General features: G+C 43.9%; 1 protein-coding gene across 1 annotated transcript in view; it reads right to left on the bottom strand.

Annotated features, from left to right (window-relative positions):
* The window catches only part of SNX5 (sorting nexin 5), a 57,750-nt gene extending 37,495 nt beyond the window's left edge, over window positions 1-20,255 (bottom strand). Inside the window, exon 1 of the mRNA XM_069954259.1 lies at window positions 20,124-20,255. Within this exon, the coding sequence (XP_069810360.1) occupies window positions 20,124-20,162 (39 nt within the window). The 5' untranslated portion in view covers window positions 20,163-20,255. The remainder of the gene's footprint in view (window positions 1-20,123) is intronic.
* Between the last annotated feature and the right edge of the window lie 424 nt (window positions 20,256-20,679).

Genomic DNA, 20,679 nt, shown 5'->3' with positions numbered 1-20,679 from the left:
TGATTCAAATTTTTCTACTTTCTTCATTATTAATTAAATTGTCAAACAAAATTTAAACTCCCACAGAAACAGTGTATTGTGCACCCAAGGCTATTTACCAATAGTAAGATCTCTTAATTTATAGGTCGCCTACAAAATTATGTGTTGGGCGCACCATCACCCTTCTTAAAATGGGTATTCCAATATTAAAAAAGTACTAAAATAAAAAAGGTCATACTTACCTACCCTAGTCCCCCACAGCTCCTATTTACAGTCCCCTTGTTGCCTGTCTTCTCCCCCTGGTTCTAAAATGCAACATTTTGAAACAGGACCAGCCCACTCAGAGAGACAGAAAACAGCTACGGTCAGCGATTGGTTCGGTGGGAAGGTCTTGCTAGGTTGTCACTGCAGGGGACTCTGGTAGGTAAGTATCACTTTTTTTTTTCTTTAAATTTATCAGTAATGGCAGATATATGACAGAAATGTATAATCAGGAGTTAAATTAGGAATAATTCCAGGAATCTCAGAATCATTCAGTAACATCTCATAAACACAGGAAACGACACAAGATAAATCTCTAAATAACTACAACAGGATCTTACGGTTACTTCCAGGTTGATGACAGCAATATTGCTACAAGTGCACATTCCATCCCCTGGTATGAAGAAACCTGGGGGCCTTCCATTTACACAACAGTCGCTGTTAGAATTGTTTCATTTCTCACATATATCAGCTAAATAGGAAACGCTTTACTAGACAACAATCCAACCAAAACCCATTCTAAAGAATTCTGTACAAAGAGAAACACATGCAACTAGCTCCATCTCAAGGTTCTTCGTATGTTTGGATGGGCATTCTTTATAGGACACAGCTTCTTCTCTCTTTTTTTTTTTTTTTTTTTTTTACCCATAGGGGTCACGGCCACTTTTGACCGTATTCACTTGTATGAGTGATGGAGTCACAAAATCGAATTGCGCAACATCATGGTTTATAGTCACTTGAGTGGAAATTGCTGGGTAGTCCTACCCTAATTGTTAGACTAGACAGTCTACAAGATGTGCCACATTGATAAATCAATTAATAAATGGGTCATATTCTTAGGATGTCTGGTCTAAATATAGACCAACTAAACTTAGCTGTTTTTGTTCTAAACTAAAGTTTAGACCAACTTTGTAATATAATTTAATTGAAAAACGTATACTTTTTCTTCATATATCAACTTCCATTAAAAAGTAGCAGTAAAGAGCGACATGGGCCTCTGCTGCCACCAACGTTCATGATGGGAACTACAGGACTGTGAGTTGCGGGACACTGCATTGATAAGGCACGTCTGCACAGCGATATTGATGAAGAACCTTATTAAAACTATGCATTAGCTAAAAAAACAAAAACCTTACTTTTCAGAGTACCCCTTTAAGGGACCTATTACACGGGCCAATGAGGGCCCAATCAATAATGTAAACGAGTGCCGATCTGCTAGATTAGCGCTCGTTTACTGGGCCCATTACATTGCCCAAGAATCGTTACGCAAGGGCTGCACGGACATCCTGATGTCCTTGCAGCCCTTTCTTAAACCGCAGACATTACTTGTCCGTGCTCAGCCAATCACAGCTCAGACAACCCTGGAGCGTAGATAGGTAATATCTACTGTTTGCAGAATCTTCAGCCGCCGGCTGCACATCACTATTACATGTAGCGATGGGCAGTTGGCAGCCAATGATTTTAGTTTAGGCTGATCAATGTCTCTTTTAGATTGAGTGATAATCGACCAAATTGGGGCGATTCGGCCAATTATTTCTCCACATAATAGGGCCATAAATCTATGTGGTTGGCGAGGCAGAGATTGCAGGAACTCAGGAGAGAAGCGCTCGACCATCAGCTTCTCCTGGCTATATCTAGAGATCAGCGAAGGTCAGAACTTTGCAACATAAAAAGTTGTTTTTTTGTTTGTTTGTTTTTTTTTATTATAATGGCAGTGGCACTTAAGGCCAGCACTTTCAATGTGTTCTAATTCATATATATAATATATATATATATATATATATATATAAAAAAAAATTTAAAAAGGCAAATAAGTAAATAAAACAAAATGATAAAAAATTGGAGGGGAAAGGGGGGGGGCAATTTAATAAGCTGTCTTTATGAAATAAAACAAAGAGAAAAGAAAATTACACAAATTACACTTCCGCTTAATCATTACAATTCACCTAATAAGTAGAGAAAATTCTGATAAAATAGGAAAAAAAAAAAATTAAACCCTGTTAAGAAACAGCAAAACAAAAAGATAAGCTATGTCACAGAACATGATACCATGAGAAAACTCATCCCGAAACAAGATCTCACAAAGCAACATCAATGCAAATGTCACATTGATACTGCTCCCACGGTGCAGTAGTGCAACTCACAAGCTCAGGCCTTAAAAGGGTTAAAAGCAGAAAGTGATTTCACATGCAGACGCTACTTTGATTCCATCCCTCATTCATTTTCCATGCTGGGTCCAGCTTCAGCGTCGCTGGGAAATCTTCCAAGTCATTCACTTTATCTCATGATCACAGGATCGGATTGGGTTACCAGAACAGTAAGCTGCATCCCGCTCATCAGCAAATGCACAGTCCCCTTATCTTTGCCACGTACTCCTCCTACCATCTCCTATATCCACCGACGCTTTGTTTAAAGAAGAAGCAAGTTCCTAAGTTTAAATTTCAAGGTCTTTTCTAACTAGCCACAACACCACTCGTTCGGAGATAAAACAGAGATCTATTTCAAGGGAAAACCAGGCTACCAAGGACCCTCTTCCAGCTAGAACCTCAGCCAGATCCCTTTCTTCTGACTCTGAGACAATAAAATGAATGACTTCAAGTTGAATGGGAAGAAATACTACTTAAACCTCTTATGTCACGTTAGATAATCACATGAATAGGAGATGTCTCAGATCTCCTATACACAGTGCCAAGTAGTGATCTAGAGAGTACTATGCCTCATGGAAGTGGAGTGCCTATGGGTTTATGGTATGGATTTATCAACTCTCTCTGAGCAATAGATTACCACTACCTGACAGCAAAGGAGTATCGGTATATTCTGTTTATACGTCCAAGATTTCCCATTGTCTGTTTGCTGATCCTTTACCTCTGACGGAAACCAATGACGTTCTACCTCTACCTGCCCTGACCTCCACCTGTACACCTGCAAATAAGGTCTGCTGGTGCACTGGAGGCAGTCCCGATTCCCCAGTGCTCAGATATCCTTGTGGATAGAGGAGAGTAAAATAATGTTGCTGTTTTTTATCCACTATATGTGAAACACGGTGATGGTAGTGTCAAGGTTTGGCCCATCCTTGACAGAACAATGAATTCTGAATTATACCAGAAAATTCTAAAGTTCAAAAACTTTCAAGCACCACTGTACATTAGAAAAGAAATACTTAACCGCTGTACTGAAATGCAGGGCCGATTCTGGGGTCTCTGCGCCTGAGGCAAACCTCAGGTGGCCATCACTGAGGGCATCGCTACCCCACCCCCACCAGCCAGCCGCTCACCTGTCCCACGCCGCAGCCGGCCCGCGCTCTCCGCTGTCTCCACATCAGTCAGGACCCGCGATGTCACCCTGCAGCTGCCATGAACCTTTAGGCTGTGGTGAGTGGGGCGGTCGGGTAGGCCCGGGGGGGGGGGGGGGGGGGGGGGTTGCGGTTTGATGCTCCACCCGCACCGCATCAAGCCGCAACAACCCCCCAGCGGCCCCGCGACACCCAATCGCCCCCGCGCCCCCCACCGACCCCGGGCACTCACCACAGCCTGGAGGTCGATGACAGCTGCAGGGTGACGTCATGGGACCTGACGGGATGTAGAGAGTGCGGACGACGTGACAGGTGAGCGGCCGCTGTCATTTTTGTTAAGTGATACTTAACTAAAATGACAGCAGGGGGGACATAATGCCGCCCCCTGCCGGACCGCAAAATCTGCCGCCTGAGGCGGAAGGCTCATTCCGCCTCATGGCAAAAGCGGGCCTGCTGACATGTATAAATGCTTACCTTGACCCAGGGCCGTATTTGCCACTAAGTATGGGGGGGGTATTCATGGGCTTGGGAGGGGAGGGATGTGTGGGGGTTGCAGGATGGTTGCACACACTAGGCCATGAACGCCTCCCCCCTCCATATACTGTTCAGGGCTCTGTAAATAGTATGCATGAATAAGGGGAGGGGATCCTATATGATACAGTACCTCTTCCCATATACTATACACAGCCTGGTGTCCATTCATACGGGGGGGGGGGGTTTATGTGTAGGCACTAGGCTCTGAACAGTAAATGGGGAAGGTCGGAAAGGGGTTAAGTGTGGATGCTGTGCATCCCCACTTTATTCTTTTTAGGGCTAAATATTAAGCTGCAATCGTAAATATAGAACACTGCCTACTGTCCCTTTCACTCACTGTGCTGAGCATAATGTGTCAGGCCCAGCAAGGAAAGGGTTAAGTAGGGATGCACAGCATCATAACTTAACCCCTCGGGGGCCAGACAGTAAGCAAGGAGCTATACAGATAGACCATTGATAACTTTACAGGAGCAGAACACCTGTCAAAATGACAGATGCTCTGTTCCTCAGTCAGGACTTTGCCCTAACCCAGGCCTACCTAGAACAACAGATATTCTACCCAGCCCCTGCACCACTCTCTCACCAAAAACCGCAGCCTTTGTGCACCATCATGTAACACTCACAGGCAATGAACATTTTACTAACTTCTTATTTTACTGGTCTTATTCATTCACAATAGCATTTTGTATACACGTGCACACAGTTTCCATGTTATTACATTACTTTCAGGGACCATGTGCTTAATGCAGATGTTACATATGTGATAATACCGAATAAGGTTCAGCCCAGTGTTTGGCAGACGTCCATCCACCATGAGCTGCGGTAATGCACCTCCATCCCCATGGATCCTAAAAGATAACAGCACAAGCCACAAACTACAGGCGCTAACTATTACAACTAACCAGCCATGACCTATTTTAGTAGATGAGTGGTTACAAGTAGAGCACACTCCAGTACAACCAAATCCCTTCTTTTTCACTCATTTTCTATCCCATCATGCAACTTGCTGCATCTGAAGAATGCTGAGAATGTTGTTTGGGTCACTTCTATGTAGATTTTAGAATAGGGGATAAGGAGTTGTTATAAGAATGAACCTATTGATATGAATGTGGCCAAACTCGCAAGACATTATAGGGAACTGTTCACTGGTACGGGGATGAGTTACCCGCCGGAAGGTATAAGAGCCATACTACTCAGTGTGCTTTCTCTGACATCAGGGACGCAGCACCCTGGATGTGTAACCAGAGTGTTTACTATGCACCAGACATCTGTTTCCCATAAGAGTTCACTGACCAGCTCACTGGGTGCATTTCCTGGCAGATGGCTGTCCGACCCTGCCCTGAAGTAGGAATGAGCAAAACCAACAACACCTACTGCACAACAATTCCAAGTGTGCAAGAGGACTATGTCTACACAGGCCTTATATGCCTGTGATGAATATACCAGATCTAGAGAATACAATACAGCAATCCAGAATGCAACACAGCTAGGTGAAATGCATATTTGTGCTGGAGGATCCAGTAGTAGTGCTATTCTTCTAGTCACAGACTCCATTATAGGGACATGCAAAAGAACACTGCAGAGACACCATCACGTGTCACGACGTCAGTGAATGAACTAGCCAGACCTTCCTCCAGGAAGGAACAACCAAGCCAAGGAATGTCTCTAATCAAGGAAACCACCCAAGCAAGTTATCCATCCACAAACAGCTGTTTCAGGGTATTTGCCCCTCATCAGTGTGGAGTAGGATTCTGGCTAGTGGGAGCAATCCCCAGTAAGTGCATGCAAAAGGACGCTGGTTGACCTCAGGGAGAACAACCAAAACATCGCAGCGACACCATCACATGTCTCTGCAATGTTCTAGAATACACTGATGTCGAGACACGTGACGGTGTCTCTGTGGTGTTTTGGTGATAGTAGTAGATCTTGGATGAAGAACATGTTGACCACTGAGCACCTACCCCAGTGGGTAGAGGTGTACAGCACTGATTTACAGAATCTGTGGTGTTTTGGTTGATCTCCCTGAGGTCAACCAGTGTCCTTCAGCATGCACTTACTAGGCATTGCTCCCACTAGCCAGACCCCTACTCCACACTGATGAGGGGCAAATACCCTGAAACAGCTGTCTGTGGATGGATACCTTGCTTGGGTGGTTTCCTTGATTGGCGACATTCCTAGGCTTTGTTGTTCCTTCTCGAAGATCTGGCTAGTTCAATGAAATAGAGACACGTGATGGAGTCTCTGCAGTATTTCCCAGGGAGCAATGTTCTAGAATACACGGATGTCGAGACATGTGATGGTGTCTCTGCGTTGTTTTGGTTGAGCTCCCTGAGGTCAACAAGTGTCCTTTTCCATTACAGGGAAAGACTCCATTATAATTTAGAGGGGTACACTGGAGGAAAAAAAAAACTGTATTTTAATCAAATTTTATCTTTTTTCTTTAAAAGGGGTTATCCAGCAAAAATCTTTTTCTGCCAAATCAACCGGTTTTAGACGGTTATATAGATTTGAAAATTACTTCTATTTAAAAGTCTTCCCATACTTATCAGCTGCTGTATGTGCTACAGGAAGTGGTGTTTTCTTTCCAATTTGACACAGTGCCCTCTGCTGACATCTCTGTCTGAGTCAGGAACTGTCCAGAGCAGGAGAGGTTTTCTATGGGAATTTGCTCCTGCTCTGGACAGTTCCTGTCTCAGCCAGAGGTGGCAGCAGAGAGCACTGTGTCAGATTGAAAAGAAAACATTTTCTGCAGAACATACGGCAGCTGATAAGAATGGGAAGACTTGAGATTTTTAAATAGAAGTAAAGTACAAGTTTATATCACTTTCTGAAACCAGTTGATTCTTTTCCACACTGGGACATAGTTACCAATGGCCACATAGAAAATTAGGATGTTACATTTGGCAATAATCAAAGTAATCAATGACATTGATGAACGACAAATCAATGATATATTTGGAAAAATAGGTTGTCTGCTCCCACACAACTTTGGGTAACACACTTTATTACCACTTTCGGATAACACGCTATGCCAGCTTTCTTGCACACTTCATTTAGAGGAGAAGTCTGGTGAAAATTTTTATTAAAGTATTGCATTGTCCTCCAAAGGTTATACAAATCACCAATATACTCTTATTACGGGAATGCTTATAAGTTGCTTTTTTCCCTGCACTTACTACTGCATCAAGGCTTCACTTGCTGGATAGCATGGTGATGTCACTTCCTGGATAAAATGGTGATGTCACGATCCAACTCCCAGAGCTGTGCGGGCTGTGGCTGCTGAAGAAGATGATGGCAGGGAGACACAGGGCACTGGAGGGACACTGAGCATCCCTCTGCCACTATCCTCTCCAGCAGCCACAGCCCGCACAGCTCTGGGAGTCGGGTCGTGACATCACCATATTATCCAGGAAGTGAAGCCTTAATGCAGTAGTAATTGCAGGGAAAAAACTCCTTTATGTGCATTTCCCGTAATAAGTGTATATTGGTGATTTGTATAACTTTTGGGGGCAAATACAATACTTTAATAAAAATTGTCGCTGGACTTCTCCTTTAATAATATGTGGCCACTGTGCAAAGGCCAAGCAGCGCAGATAAGCTGTACTTGTATGAGAACTAAGGTGGCATAGATGTTTTCCACAGAGGTAGTAAGAGGGTTCGTTTATAGGGGTGAGAGCCCTTGCACACAAACATACAGGCGTACAGAGGAAGGTTACACCAGGAAGCGTGAATTCTAAAAGCCAGTTCGACCACTTCAAGGGATGCGCACCAGAAGCTTAACTAGCTACTGACACCATTATATACAATAACTGTTTATCTGAATGGGAAAGGCCAGTGCAAACACCTTAGGCTTCGCTTTAATGACGTTTCCCCCGTTTAGCCCAAACGACAGAAAAAAATCTTCTTAAGTATACAATAAACAGAGGCCGGGATGTTCACATGGTTAAAACAACAAAGTGTCAAAAAAAAAAAAAAAAAAAAAGGGAAACATGGGAAAACATGTATTTCATGAGTCTTCCATTAAAAGGTGGTTTCCAAAGTGAAAAAGAAACACATGGTTTTTGTTAAAAAAACAAACAAAAAAAACAGTGATTTTGTCCATGGGAACATGCCTTAACATCTGTCACCTGTAGATTACTGTAATATGGGATTTGCATAAAGGAAACAGATATTTTGGGCTTTTTCATGATGTATTCATTAAGTGGATACTGCTAACAGATGTATGATACACTGCTGAAAACCTCAGCTACTGTATGCCTGTGACTGATGCCATGCATTGGCACTCGTTACTTATAGGCGGATATTGTATCCATTTATCACATACATTTTTTGCTGTATACCAATATAGACTGTCTAGACAATTCCACAAGAACAGATTACCGGCCTCCAACAGAATACGCAAGGAAATGGACTTGTTCAGTGTATACATGCACGGACATATCCTAAGGCTAGTTTCACATGTATGGCATTGCAGCCAATTTCACGCTATGTCCTATGGTTTTGCATCCTGAATGTAGCCACTGCCCACTTAACCCATCAGCTGCCGAGCTTTACCAATCAGATTCATAACCTGCCCATGCTCCTGCCTGCTTCCGCAGCTCTCAGTTAATCAGTGGCTGCGGCAGGACAGCGTACCGATTGGCTGAGCAGGATGCCAGGGGGTCGGAGAAGCAGGCGGAAGCGCAGGCAGGTAATGTATTTGCTTGTTAAAGCCTGGCACCTTCTGGGTTAAGTAGGTTGTGGCTAACACTACAGAGTATCACAGCGGATTTTGCTGCGGAACTCTGTACGTGTGAAAAAGATAGGTGGTCAGAATGATACAGGTGTCCAAACCGTACATACAGTCTCTAACCCACAATTCTTATTAAACTGTATAGCAGTATTATTTATGAGATCACTCTGTGTGTGGAACTGCTATTAGACACAGTATTATGGTATTATAGGGCACTGTATGATGATAACAAGCATTGTGTGGCAGTGTACAGTTGCCTTTTTGCTCTGTATGGGTACGTTCACACTGCAGAATCCACGCAGAGACATGTCAGTTATTTGGGTGGACAGCGTTGTTCATATCATTGAGTCTATGGAACGGGCGGGACTTCAAGCGGAGGCTGCCTGGTGGAATCCGCTTGAGGTCTCCGCGCGGATTCCACAGTGGGAACATATCCTCAGACTAGTGGCACTGTTTAGCATTGTTATTTATGCACTCTATAGTACCATTTGCACAGTGTATGGCTATTATTTATGGCACTTATACATAAGTACTGTATTGTATGGTAATACACCTTATAAGAGAACAGAAAGCACTGCAATGGGCACCATTTAATGCAAGGTCTCATTCACATATCTCTGTCACCCAGCTATTTGAATGCAGTATTTTCAATCCAGCGAATCCATGCAAAAGAGTAAATATGCCAAATGGTCCATACATCTGGAACTGTGCCAGACTACGAGCCAATAAATGGGACACCGGATGCAAAAGATCCACCTTGTAGTGTCCCCACCGATTCCCATCTGGAATGGTGACAGATTGACAGATATATGTAAATTTTGTCTTTTTTTTTTTAAACATTTCACAGCCGTCAAAATAAAACCATGTGTGAACAGAAGGTAAAAAGGCATTCTTTAAAAACAAATAAATAAAAACTATTACAGTGATCTTTATCTACTGTGTATGCACAGACAGCCAATCTCCCATAAACAGTCGTATTTTTCACTCAATTCTACAGCCGGATTCTGGTGTTATTTTACCATGTGGAAAAACAGTCTAATGATGCATTTACACAGAGATTTATCTGACAGATCTTTGAAGCCAAAGCCAGGAACAGACTATAAACAGGCAACAGGTCATAAAGGAAAGACTGGGATCTATCCTCTTTTCAAATCTAATCCTGGCTTTGGCTTAAAAAATCTGTCAGATAAATCTATCGGTGTAAATGAACCATAAGGCCTCCTAATGTAACCTAAGGCCTCCTTTACACAACCTTTCTATGGGGGGTCAGTTCTATAAATACTGTACATACTGTACGAGGGCATGTCTTATTTTTATGCAGACGGGAGTTTCTGAAAATACATAAAACTTGAAAAATACCCCAAACCCCATAGGAATCAACAGGTTATATCCTGTCCCCAATCATAGATCTGTACATACAGACAGTATACGGATAGAAATATACAGCCGTGTGAAGGGGGCTGGAGTCTGCACTTTGCCATGCATGTATTGATATATGCAGACCCAATCATACAAGCTTATGGTATACAGACACTAAGTTGTATGTCCTGAAAGTGACTCTGTACCCACAATCTGACCCCCCCAAACCGCTTGTACCTTTGGATAGCTGCTTTTAATCCAAGATCTGTCCTGCTGTCCGTTTGGCAGGTGATGCAGTTATTGTCCTAAAAAATGAATTTTAAAATTGCACCCCCGTGCCCAACGGGGCGTATCTGTGCCCTAACTTTGCACCACCCCCTCCGTCTCTCCTTCCCACCCTCTTCATCATTAGGAATGCCACTGAAACATTTACTTCTGTTTGAACATTGCACAGGTGTCTTAATGATCCAGCCCATGTGACGTGGTAACACAGGTGGGGAATAATAGGCAATCTGCCTGGAGCATTCCTAATGATGAAGAGGGTGGGGAGGAGGGATGGAGGGGTGGTGCAAAGTTAGGGCACAGATACGCCCGTAGGGCACGAAGCTGCAATTTTAAAAGTAATTTTTTATGACAATAACCGCATCACCTGCCGAACGGACCCCAGGACAGATCTTGGATTAAAAGCAGCTATCCGAAGGTACAAGTGGTTTGGGGGGTCAGATTGTGGGTACAGAGTCGCTTGAAAGTGTAATAATATATATATATATATATATATATATATATATATATATATATTATATATAGCATTGTAGTGTAAGGATCTCCTCACTATCAGGGTGACGGCTGTCATAATTCTGTGTGTAAAGATTTAACAATAAGCAACAGCTAGGTGCGTTCATGTTTCCACATGACTGGTGACTACAGTGAGGAAGACTACACCGTGCCACACCTAGCTGTACTAAGCGTATAAAGTCACCCACAGCTGGCTTTCAGAATGCAGATGAAAGCTGTGAAAGAACCCAACAATATATGGATAAAATACATTACTGTGTCTTGTCAATCATCATATAGACACTAAATGTAATACTAACCACCATACAAAATGCAGTTTACAAGAAGACATGTTTCCTCTACACATAAAACGCGTTCTCTATACGTGCACATTTCTATTGATTTGCTTCCAGCTATATGGCTGCACTGCATAATACTGTAATATGGCGCTTCTACATAGTAACTAATAAGAATGAATGTGGTCACATTGTGACTCGCAGTTTACCATGACATGACCTGCAGCACAACACTGCAATCCTATGTCACACTGCCATAAGTCACAGGACAGTCCTAGCATTCTACATAGTATATTTGTGCCCATTAAAGTGTAACTATTATAGTTACATAGTTGATACGGTTGAAAAAAGACACAAGTCCATCAAGTTTAACCAAGGAGGAGATGGTTGCAGGGAAGGGGGATGGATGCAGGGAAGGGGGATATACAAGGAGGGGATGGATGGATGCAGGGCAGGGGGATATACAAGGAGGGGAGAGAGGGATGGAGGGAAGCGGGATATACAAGGAGGGGAGGGAGGGATGGAGGGAAGGGGGATATACAAGGAGGGGAGAGAGGGACGGTGGGAAGGGGGATATACAAGGAGGGGAGAGAGGGATGGAGGGAAGGGGGATATACAAGGAGGGGAGAGAGGGATGAAGGGCAGGGGGATATACAAGGAGGGGAGAGAGGGATGGCGGGAAGGGGGATATACAAGGAGGGGAGAGAGGGATGAAGGGCAGGGGGATATACAAGGAGGGGAGAGAGGGATGGAGGGAAGGGGGATATACAAGGAGGGGAGAGAGGGATGAAGGGCAGGGGGATATACAAGGAGGGGATGGATGCAGGGAAGGGGGATATACAAGGAGGGGATGGATGCAGGGAAGGAGGATATACAAGGAGGAGATGGATACAGGGAAGGGGGATATACAAGGAGGGGAGAGAGGAATGGAGGGAAGCAGGATATACAAGGAGGGGAGAGAGGGATGGAGGGAAGGGGGATATACAAGGAGGGGAGAGAGGGATGGAGGGAAGGGGGATATACAAGGAGGGGATGGGTGCAGGGAAGGGGGATATACAAGGAGGAGATGGATACAGGGAAGGGGGGCAGATGATGATAGGTTCTATTAATATGCATTAATGTTATTTTGGACTAAGACCTTGTCTAGGCTGGTTTTAAAGCCCTCCACTATTTTTGCTGTGACCAGATCCTGGGGAAGACTGTTCCACAGAGTCACAGTTCTCATGGTAAAGAAGGCTTCCGCCTCCAGGGGATTTTACCTGGAACATCTTTTCCCCATATTTCTTGTAGGGGCCATTTGTATATTTAAATAAACCATTGTAAAAAAAAACTCTGACATATAATAGCAACATGTCAGAAGTGTGTATCGTGAGTTCCAGGTGCTGAGACCCCCACGATCACTAGAATGGGGAAGAAGTGCTCAGCAGCACGCACTCTGCCCCTTCATCTCCACTATTACAGTAGTCTACTGAATTATAGTGGAGCCTATGGAACTTTCGGCCAGAAGTTCCATAGGCTCCCATTACAATTCTGTAGACTGCTCATATTAGCAGTCTATGGAATTCATCTCCATACAGAAGATATCAAGGGGCAGAGCGCACCCTGCTGAGCGATTGGAGGGGTCTTAGCACCTGAACCCCACTGATACACACTTCTGACATGTCGCTATTACATGTCAGAAGTTTACACTCTAAACCAGTGCTTCTCAAACTGTGAGGCGGGCCTTACCAGTGAGGCGCCCCCTAGTTGTTGGTGAGGCCCAGCTGGGGAGCCAGTTTTCACAAAGTAACTATAATCTTCACAGTCCTTTTTCTGTTTGCAGAAATCTCCAGTTTAACAACATTATTAATTTATTTTGTACTTGCTTTATTAGTATATAGGGCTTGGGAGGTGGGTGAAACGTAGCCCTAGCATTGTTTTCAGCTTTTAAATGGACTTTCACCACAGATAGTGAGGCCCAGGCACCCTCTTGGTCAGTCTGGTGAGGCCCAGGCATTGCCTTGGTCTGTTGGGTGAGGCTCCAGTAAAAAAAGTTTGAGAAGCACTGCTCTAAACAGTAAAAAGTAATACTTGCCTCCCCCGCTGCTTCTAGTTTGACATCATCTGGTCCCCTGCTCCCCAGTGTGCTTTGCACTTCCAAGATGGACTGGTCTCAGCAGTGAAGGCCCACCCAGCCAACCAATAACTGAGGCGAGGACCACTGCAGCCAGTGACTGGCTGAGCGGGAAGTTCTAGCAGAGACCAGCATAGAAATATATGAATATTTGAAAATGGAGAAGAAATGAGTGATGGTGGGCAGAGAATACACTGAATTAGCATAAAATGCACAGACACTTTGCAGGTTTCTATGCCACTACAGTAGTTTCTTGGGGGGTAAAACATGCCAACAGATTGCCTTTCATTTTCAATACTGGGAAAACACGTATGAAGGAGGTCTCCAGGATTAGAAAAAAAAAAAAAAAAACACAGCACCACACTCCTCCTGAGGTTGTATGTGGTATTACACATTGGCTCCATTAGCCCAAACTGCTTCCAGATTCCACCTTTTATTTTTCAAAGACTCTGTGAGGAACGAAAGGTGGAATCTGATTGGTTGCTAGGGGCAACTAAGACAATTCCACTTTACACCAGTTTGATAAATCTCCCCCATTGGTCTGACATGGTTCCCATTTGCACAGTATAGATTTACTGTGCAGCTCTGAGCATACCAGCTGCGGCAGTAGCTATACATGGGGGGAAAGGTGTTTTATTCTGGTGTGCAAGGCCAGGAAAGGGGCAGCAACTAGTCATCTTGCAGGGAGTCGCCCGTGACCAGTCATGGCTCTCTGCCTGTCAGCACACTCTCCAAAGATGATTGACAGGCAGAGAGCTGCAACTAGTCAAGGGTGGCTCCCTGCCCAGATGGCTTGTTGTCGCTAGAGATGAGCGAACCTGCCGGATTTCTGATTCGTACGAACCAGAAATCTCAGCATCTGACTTCCGCTGTCTGCCGGCTCCGTGCAGCGTGTGGATACAGCGTAAGGAACGCCTAGAAAACTGGGATACAGTCTATGGCATAGGCTGTATCCCAGTTTTCTAGGCGTTCCATAGGCTGTATCTACCCGCTGCACGGAGCAGGCAGACAGCGGGAGTCTGATGCCGAGATTTCTGGTTCGTACAAACCAGAAATCCGGCAGGTTCACTCATCTCTAGTTGCCGCCCCTCCCCCGGCCTCATGCATTGGAATAAAACTCCTTTTTTCCCGATCATCACACACATCCACTGCCGGGAGTCCAGAGAAGTCCAGAGCAGTCTCCTGGCAGTGGGTTGGGGGCTTGGGTGGAATGTGTAACTGTGGCACTTCTAGGGGAATTATAGGGGGAATTAACTGTTTGTGGGGCACTAGTGGGGAAACTACCTGTTTGTGGAGCAATATTGTAACGTTATTGGGAGATTATCTACTGCGTGGGGTAAATAATGGGGTAATTACTTTATGGGGGTGGGAGAGGGTTATATTAACCCTTTGAGGACCAGGCCCAAAATGACCCAGTGGACCGCGCAAATTCTGATCTAAGGGGGACATGCATCACCTGGCGTACTGAAGATTTTCGGCGTAAATTGGCGATATACGAATGATTTTATTCGCAAATGGCCGATTTGCGAATAAAATATTTGCATATCGGCACTTCACGCCGAGTACGGCGGGGGCGGGGAGGGGGTGCGGAGGGGGCGTTATGGGGGGGCGTGGACTCAGAGTCCATGCGATTTATAATTTTTTCAGCGCAAAGATACGCCGAAAACCTACTCCACCTTTCAGGTGGCGTAGGTTTTCGGCTGTGCGCACCGACGCGCACGGGATTTATGTAGAGGCAGTCCACCTCTACATAAATCTCCGTAGCGCCGGAGATGCGGGGACATTTATAAGTCCAGCGTAAAAAACGCCGGACTTAATAAATGTCCCCCTAAGTGTTTTCGTTTTTTCCCTCCTCCCCTTCTAAGAGCTCTAGCACTTTCAGTTTTCTATCTACAAGCCATGTAAGGTCTTGTTTGTTACAGGAATAGTTGCACTTTGTGATGTCGCCTTTCATTTTACCATAACATGTATGATGGAATCCCAAATATATTATTTATGAAGGTATAAGTTGGTGAAATCGTAAAAATGAATGCAATATGGTAACGTTTGGGGGGTTCCTGTGTCTACGTAATGCACTATATGGTAAAAGCGACATGATACTATTACTCTATAGGTCAGTCCGAACACAACCATATGCAGGTTACACAGATTCTCTAATGTTATATATATTTTTTTTTATGAAATCTTTTTTTTTTTGCCAATTAATTATTTAGAAAATGGGACTATTGTGACGCTTATAACAGTTTTATTTTTTCGCGTACGGGGCTGTATGGGGTATCATTTTTTCCGCCATGATCTCTAGTTTTTATTAATAACATATTTGTGAAGATCGGACGTTTTGATCACTTTTTATAAATTTTTTATATATATATTGTAACATAAAATCGGTAATCCGCGCACTTTTTTCCCTCTTTTCGTGTCGACGTTCTCCGTTCGCAATAACGCTTGTTATATTTTAATATATATAGTTACATAGTTACATAGTTAATACGGTTGAAAAAAGACACATGTCCATCAAGTTCAACCAAGGAGGGGATGGATACAGGGAAGGGGGAGGGGTGATATGTTCTATACATATGCATCTATATTATTTTGGTCTAAGAACTTGTCTAGCCCTGTTTTAGATAGATCGGACAATTACGCATGCTACGGTATATTATATGTTTATTTGTTTTTATATGTTTTATTTATATAATGGGAAAGGGGGTGATTTAAACTTTTATTGGGGGAGGGGCTTTAGGGGCTTTTTTTTTTTTTACACATTTGAAGCCCGATCATGTAGCTTTAAATTAACTCTTTGTTGTCCTGTTTTGGTGCCTTATCTCCCTCCACCCCTCCCCTCTCCATAGAAAACCTTGAAGACAGGGGGGAGAGCTTCAAACAGCTTTTTCATGATAAAAATGCATTTTTCGGCTAATAAACCCAATTACAAAGTTTCCTAAAGTCGCCTGTACCATTGATTTCTGCAAAAAAAAGTTTAAACGACAGTGACACTTTAAACCCTCCAGGGCCACCTCCACGTGATCAGAGCGGGGCCGCGCGGCGGCTGCGCTGTGAATCGCCACGGTCCCGATTGCCGCTCGTAGCCCGGGACGACGGCTATTAGCGGGCACGGTCCGATCGCTGTGCCCGCTAATAAAGTAATCGGATGCAGCTGTCAAAGTTGACAGCTGCATCCAATTGCTTGATGCAGCCGTTCCCTGATGTCTAGTGGGGGGGGATCGCTCCTCCGGGACATTGTCCCGGAGGAGCGATCTATACATCTTACCCCGTCCAGGGTCTGCGCCGTAACTCAGCACTCCATTGCTTCCGGCAGCAGCCGGAAGCAATCAATGTGCCTATCTCATTGATCTATGCTGCATATCTATGCAGCATAGATCTGTATGAGAGATCAGAGTGCTTATACTAGAAGTCCCCAAGGAGGCTTCTGGTATAAGTGCAAAAGAAAAGTGCAAAAGAAAAGTGTTGTTATTAATAAAAAGCCCCCTCCCCTAATAAAAGTTTGAATCACCCCCCTTTTCCCTTGTTTTAAATAAAAATAAATAAACAAACATGTTTGGTATCGCCACGTGCGTAATCGCCCGAACTATTAATTAATCACATTCCTGATCTCCCACAGTAAACGGCGTAAGAGCAAAAAAAGTGCAAAATTGCACATTTTTGGTTGCATCAAATCCAGAAAAATTGTAATAAAAAGTGATCAAAAAGTCGTATATGCGCAATCAAGGTACCGATAGAAAGAACACATCATGGCGCAAGAAATGACACCTCACACAGCCCCATAGACCAAAGGATAAAAGCGCTATAAGCCTGGGAATAGAGCGATTTTAAGGAACATATATTTGTTAACAATGGTTTGAATTTTTTACCGGTCATCAGATACAATAAAAGTTATACATGTTACATATCGTTTTAATCATAACGACTTGAGGAACATATATAACAAGTCAGTTTTAGCCCAGGGCGAGCGGCGTAAAAAACCCCAAATAAAAGAAATGCTTTTTTTTTTTTTTTTTTTCAATTTCACCACACATTGAATTTTTTTTTCTGGTTTGGCAGTGTACTTTATGAAAAAATTCAGCCTGTCATTGCAAAGTACAATTAGTGGCACAGAAAATAAGGGCTCAAGTGCTATGGCCTTTTAAGCCAGGGAAAAACGAAAACGCAAAAATTGAAATTGACCCGGTCCTCTAAGGGTTAAGGAAACTTATACCGCATGGGGTAGAGCAGTGCTTCTCAATTCCGGTCCTCAGGCCTCACCAACAGGCCAGGTTTTGAGGATTTCCTTAGAATTTAACAGGTGATATAATTATACTCAGTGCATCAGGTATTATCACAGGTGTTCTTTGTATGGGATAGCCTCAAAACATGACCTGTTGGTGAGGCCCAAGGACTGGATTTGAGAAGCACTGGGCTAGAGGAGGGGGCATTATTACCATTTTGGGCCCTATGGATGGGGTGCTTGTGTATAGGAGGTATGGCATGGGGGGGATGAAGTTGTGTGAATAGCTTAGGGCCATAGTGAATAGCTTAGGACCACTGGCTTCCACTCCGCTGCTGTGCATTCCGCTGATGACACTGGAGACTTCCTGCCATAGAGGAGCCATCATACTAGACTACAGCCCAGCCAATCCCATAGGATGTCAGAAAGTGGCTCATGGGCAATATGTGCAGCAGTGACGCTTTCCTCCCTAAACTTTCCTTCACCCTGCCCTCTACCTTCCTATCCTATACTTCTCATGTCATATCAATTTACAATATCATTTATCATAGTGCACGGCTCTGGGACACGCACACCGATTTGACAGTGCCAGAAACGTTGCACGCATGCTTAGGACTTTGTCCAATTTTTAAAATTTTGGTCCACTGTGTATTTGAATTTGACCCCCCCAGATCTACAGAAGTAATTTATACATTATGGATGACAGTAGTGAATGCTGCTTTTACACATGGATTATTTTCCATTTTTCTGTATTTTTTATTGCATGAAAAACTGACAGCTGTTTTTTTTTTGGTCATAAACAGCCAGACAAAAAAAAAAGCCATCAACCTGTCAAAGTTCCCAAAAAAAATTCAATAATAAAAAAAATGCAGCTGTTTTACTATAGTAATATCAGCTGCCGTAAGCTGCAGAAAAAATTCAAATATTTGCTCCTGCTCTGAAAAGTTTCTGATACAGACACAGGTGGCAGCAGAGAGCACTGTTTTAGACTGGAAAGAATACACCACTTCCTGCAGGACATACAGCAGCTGACAAGTACTGGAAGACTCATGTTTTTAAAGGGATTATCCAGACTTAAAAAACAAAAACATGGCTGCTCTCTTCCAGAAACTGCACCTCTCTTGTCTTCAGTTTGAAGTGAATGCAGATTACTTTTAATACCACAAACAACTTGAGGACAGGGGTGTTTTTGCAAGAAAGTAGCTGTATGTTTTCTAATCCCGGATAACCCCTTTTAATAAAGGAATTTACAAATCTGTATAACATTCTAATATTAGTTAATTTAAAGATACAATGCGTCCTAAAGTATTAAAAAAACAAGGCCTACCTACCTTCCAGACCCCAAATCTCTGTGGTCCTACCCCAAGTCCCTGCTGCTCATCTCCTGATAGGTAAGTATTCCTTTTGAGCAAATTTTTAATTAATTCTAACTCCTTTAAAACGTTTTTTTTTTTGTCCATGGACAACCCCTTTAAAATCAACTGATTTCAGAAAGTTATAGAGATTGGTAACTTACTTCTATTTAAAAATCTCGAGTCTTCCCATACTTATGAGCTGCTGTACGTCCTGCAGGAAGTGGCATTTTCCTTTCAGTCTGACACAGTGCACTCTACAAGACAGGAACTATCCAGAGCAGCAGCAAATCCCCATAGAAAACCTCTACTGCTCTGGACAGTTCCTGTCATGGACAGAGGTGGCAGCAGAGAGCACTGTGTCAGATTGAAAATAAAACACCACTTCCTGTAGGACATACAGCAGCTGATAAGTATGGGAAAACTTGAGATTTTTAAATAGAAATAAATTACAAATCTATATGACTTTCTAAAACCAGTTCATTTAAAAGGAAAAGTTTTTTACTGGATAATCCCTTTAAGAAATGTATGTAAAACAGTGGGTGAGACCCCTGAGCAAGATTGTATGTCACAGCTTTACAGATCTGAGGTTCTGTTGCTGGTCTGTTGCCTTCATGTTGTGTCAGCATTAACAAATCTTTCCTAACACAATCTCTGGGTCACTGTCCCTCAACCCCCCCTCAGCTGTTGTAAAACTACAACTCCCAGCAAACCCTGGTGGCTGAAGGCAGCCTGGGCATGCTGGGAGTTGTAGTTTCTGCAACAGCTGGAGAGGGACAGGTTGGGGATCTCTGTCCTAGGCTATGGGGAAGCTGGATCATGAGCTATCACAACACCATCATTTGTATAGTATATTAGGACACTTCCTTCAAGGACTGGTTACATGTTGCAACATTGTGGGGGCTACAAGTATCGGTGTTGTCTATGGGAATGAGATAGGAGGTAAAAAAAAAACCGCATTTGTCGCACACATTGTCGCAGCAATGATGCCCCTGCCAGTGGGTGACGTGTGCCCCCCTATAATAGAAGTCAGGACCGGACTGATGCCATGTTCTCCTGCTTCCTCCCACCAGCCGATCACACCACTGAGCCGTGCAGCAAACTCCACCAACCACACCGGGAATAAGCGACAGAGATCAGGAAGTGACACCCCTAGCGCCCCGTGCACACCGGGCACCACCTACACAACAAGACGCATCAGCTGTGTACCTTCTCCGAGCCGCTCTCCTCTGCCGCCAGGGAGGCCATGCCGGTGCGGGACAAGTCGCTGTAGCCGGGAGAGCTGACTGCTGACTGCCGGGACTGCGCTTCCTGACACACCGGCAACACACAGCGCTCACGCCCCGCCCCCATACTCCAAGGCACGCCCACTAGAAGACATGATAAGAATTTCCCTGTGGATGAGCCACGCCCCTTTAGAACTTCTGTCAGGCGCTGGTTCCATGGCGGGGGCGGTTACTTTGTATTCTCTGTGAGAAACTTTGTTAGCGCCGCCCCCTTCGCTGACCACGCCCACTGCTATAGTAACTGTATTGACAAGGCCGCCTTCCCTATAAATGAGGAAGGGTGTTGTGTTACTGCTTGTGGCCTGTCCTATCCCTCCTTATGTTTCTGGCTCTGCCTCAGGCTGTCACTTCTCTCTGTTCTTCTTTACACTTTGTATGTTCCTCTTTTTGACCTAGGAAACAGATTTGCCTTAGTAAACATTTTACACTTGCTCTCTGGCTTTTAAAGGGGTTATCCAGGCTAAGACTATGTTCACACT

This window comes from Dendropsophus ebraccatus, chromosome 15, assembly GCF_027789765.1.
Source record: "Dendropsophus ebraccatus isolate aDenEbr1 chromosome 15, aDenEbr1.pat, whole genome shotgun sequence".
Classification (NCBI taxonomy): Eukaryota; Metazoa; Chordata; class Amphibia; order Anura; family Hylidae; genus Dendropsophus; species Dendropsophus ebraccatus.
This window is presented reverse-complemented; position numbering and strand designations above follow the sequence as displayed.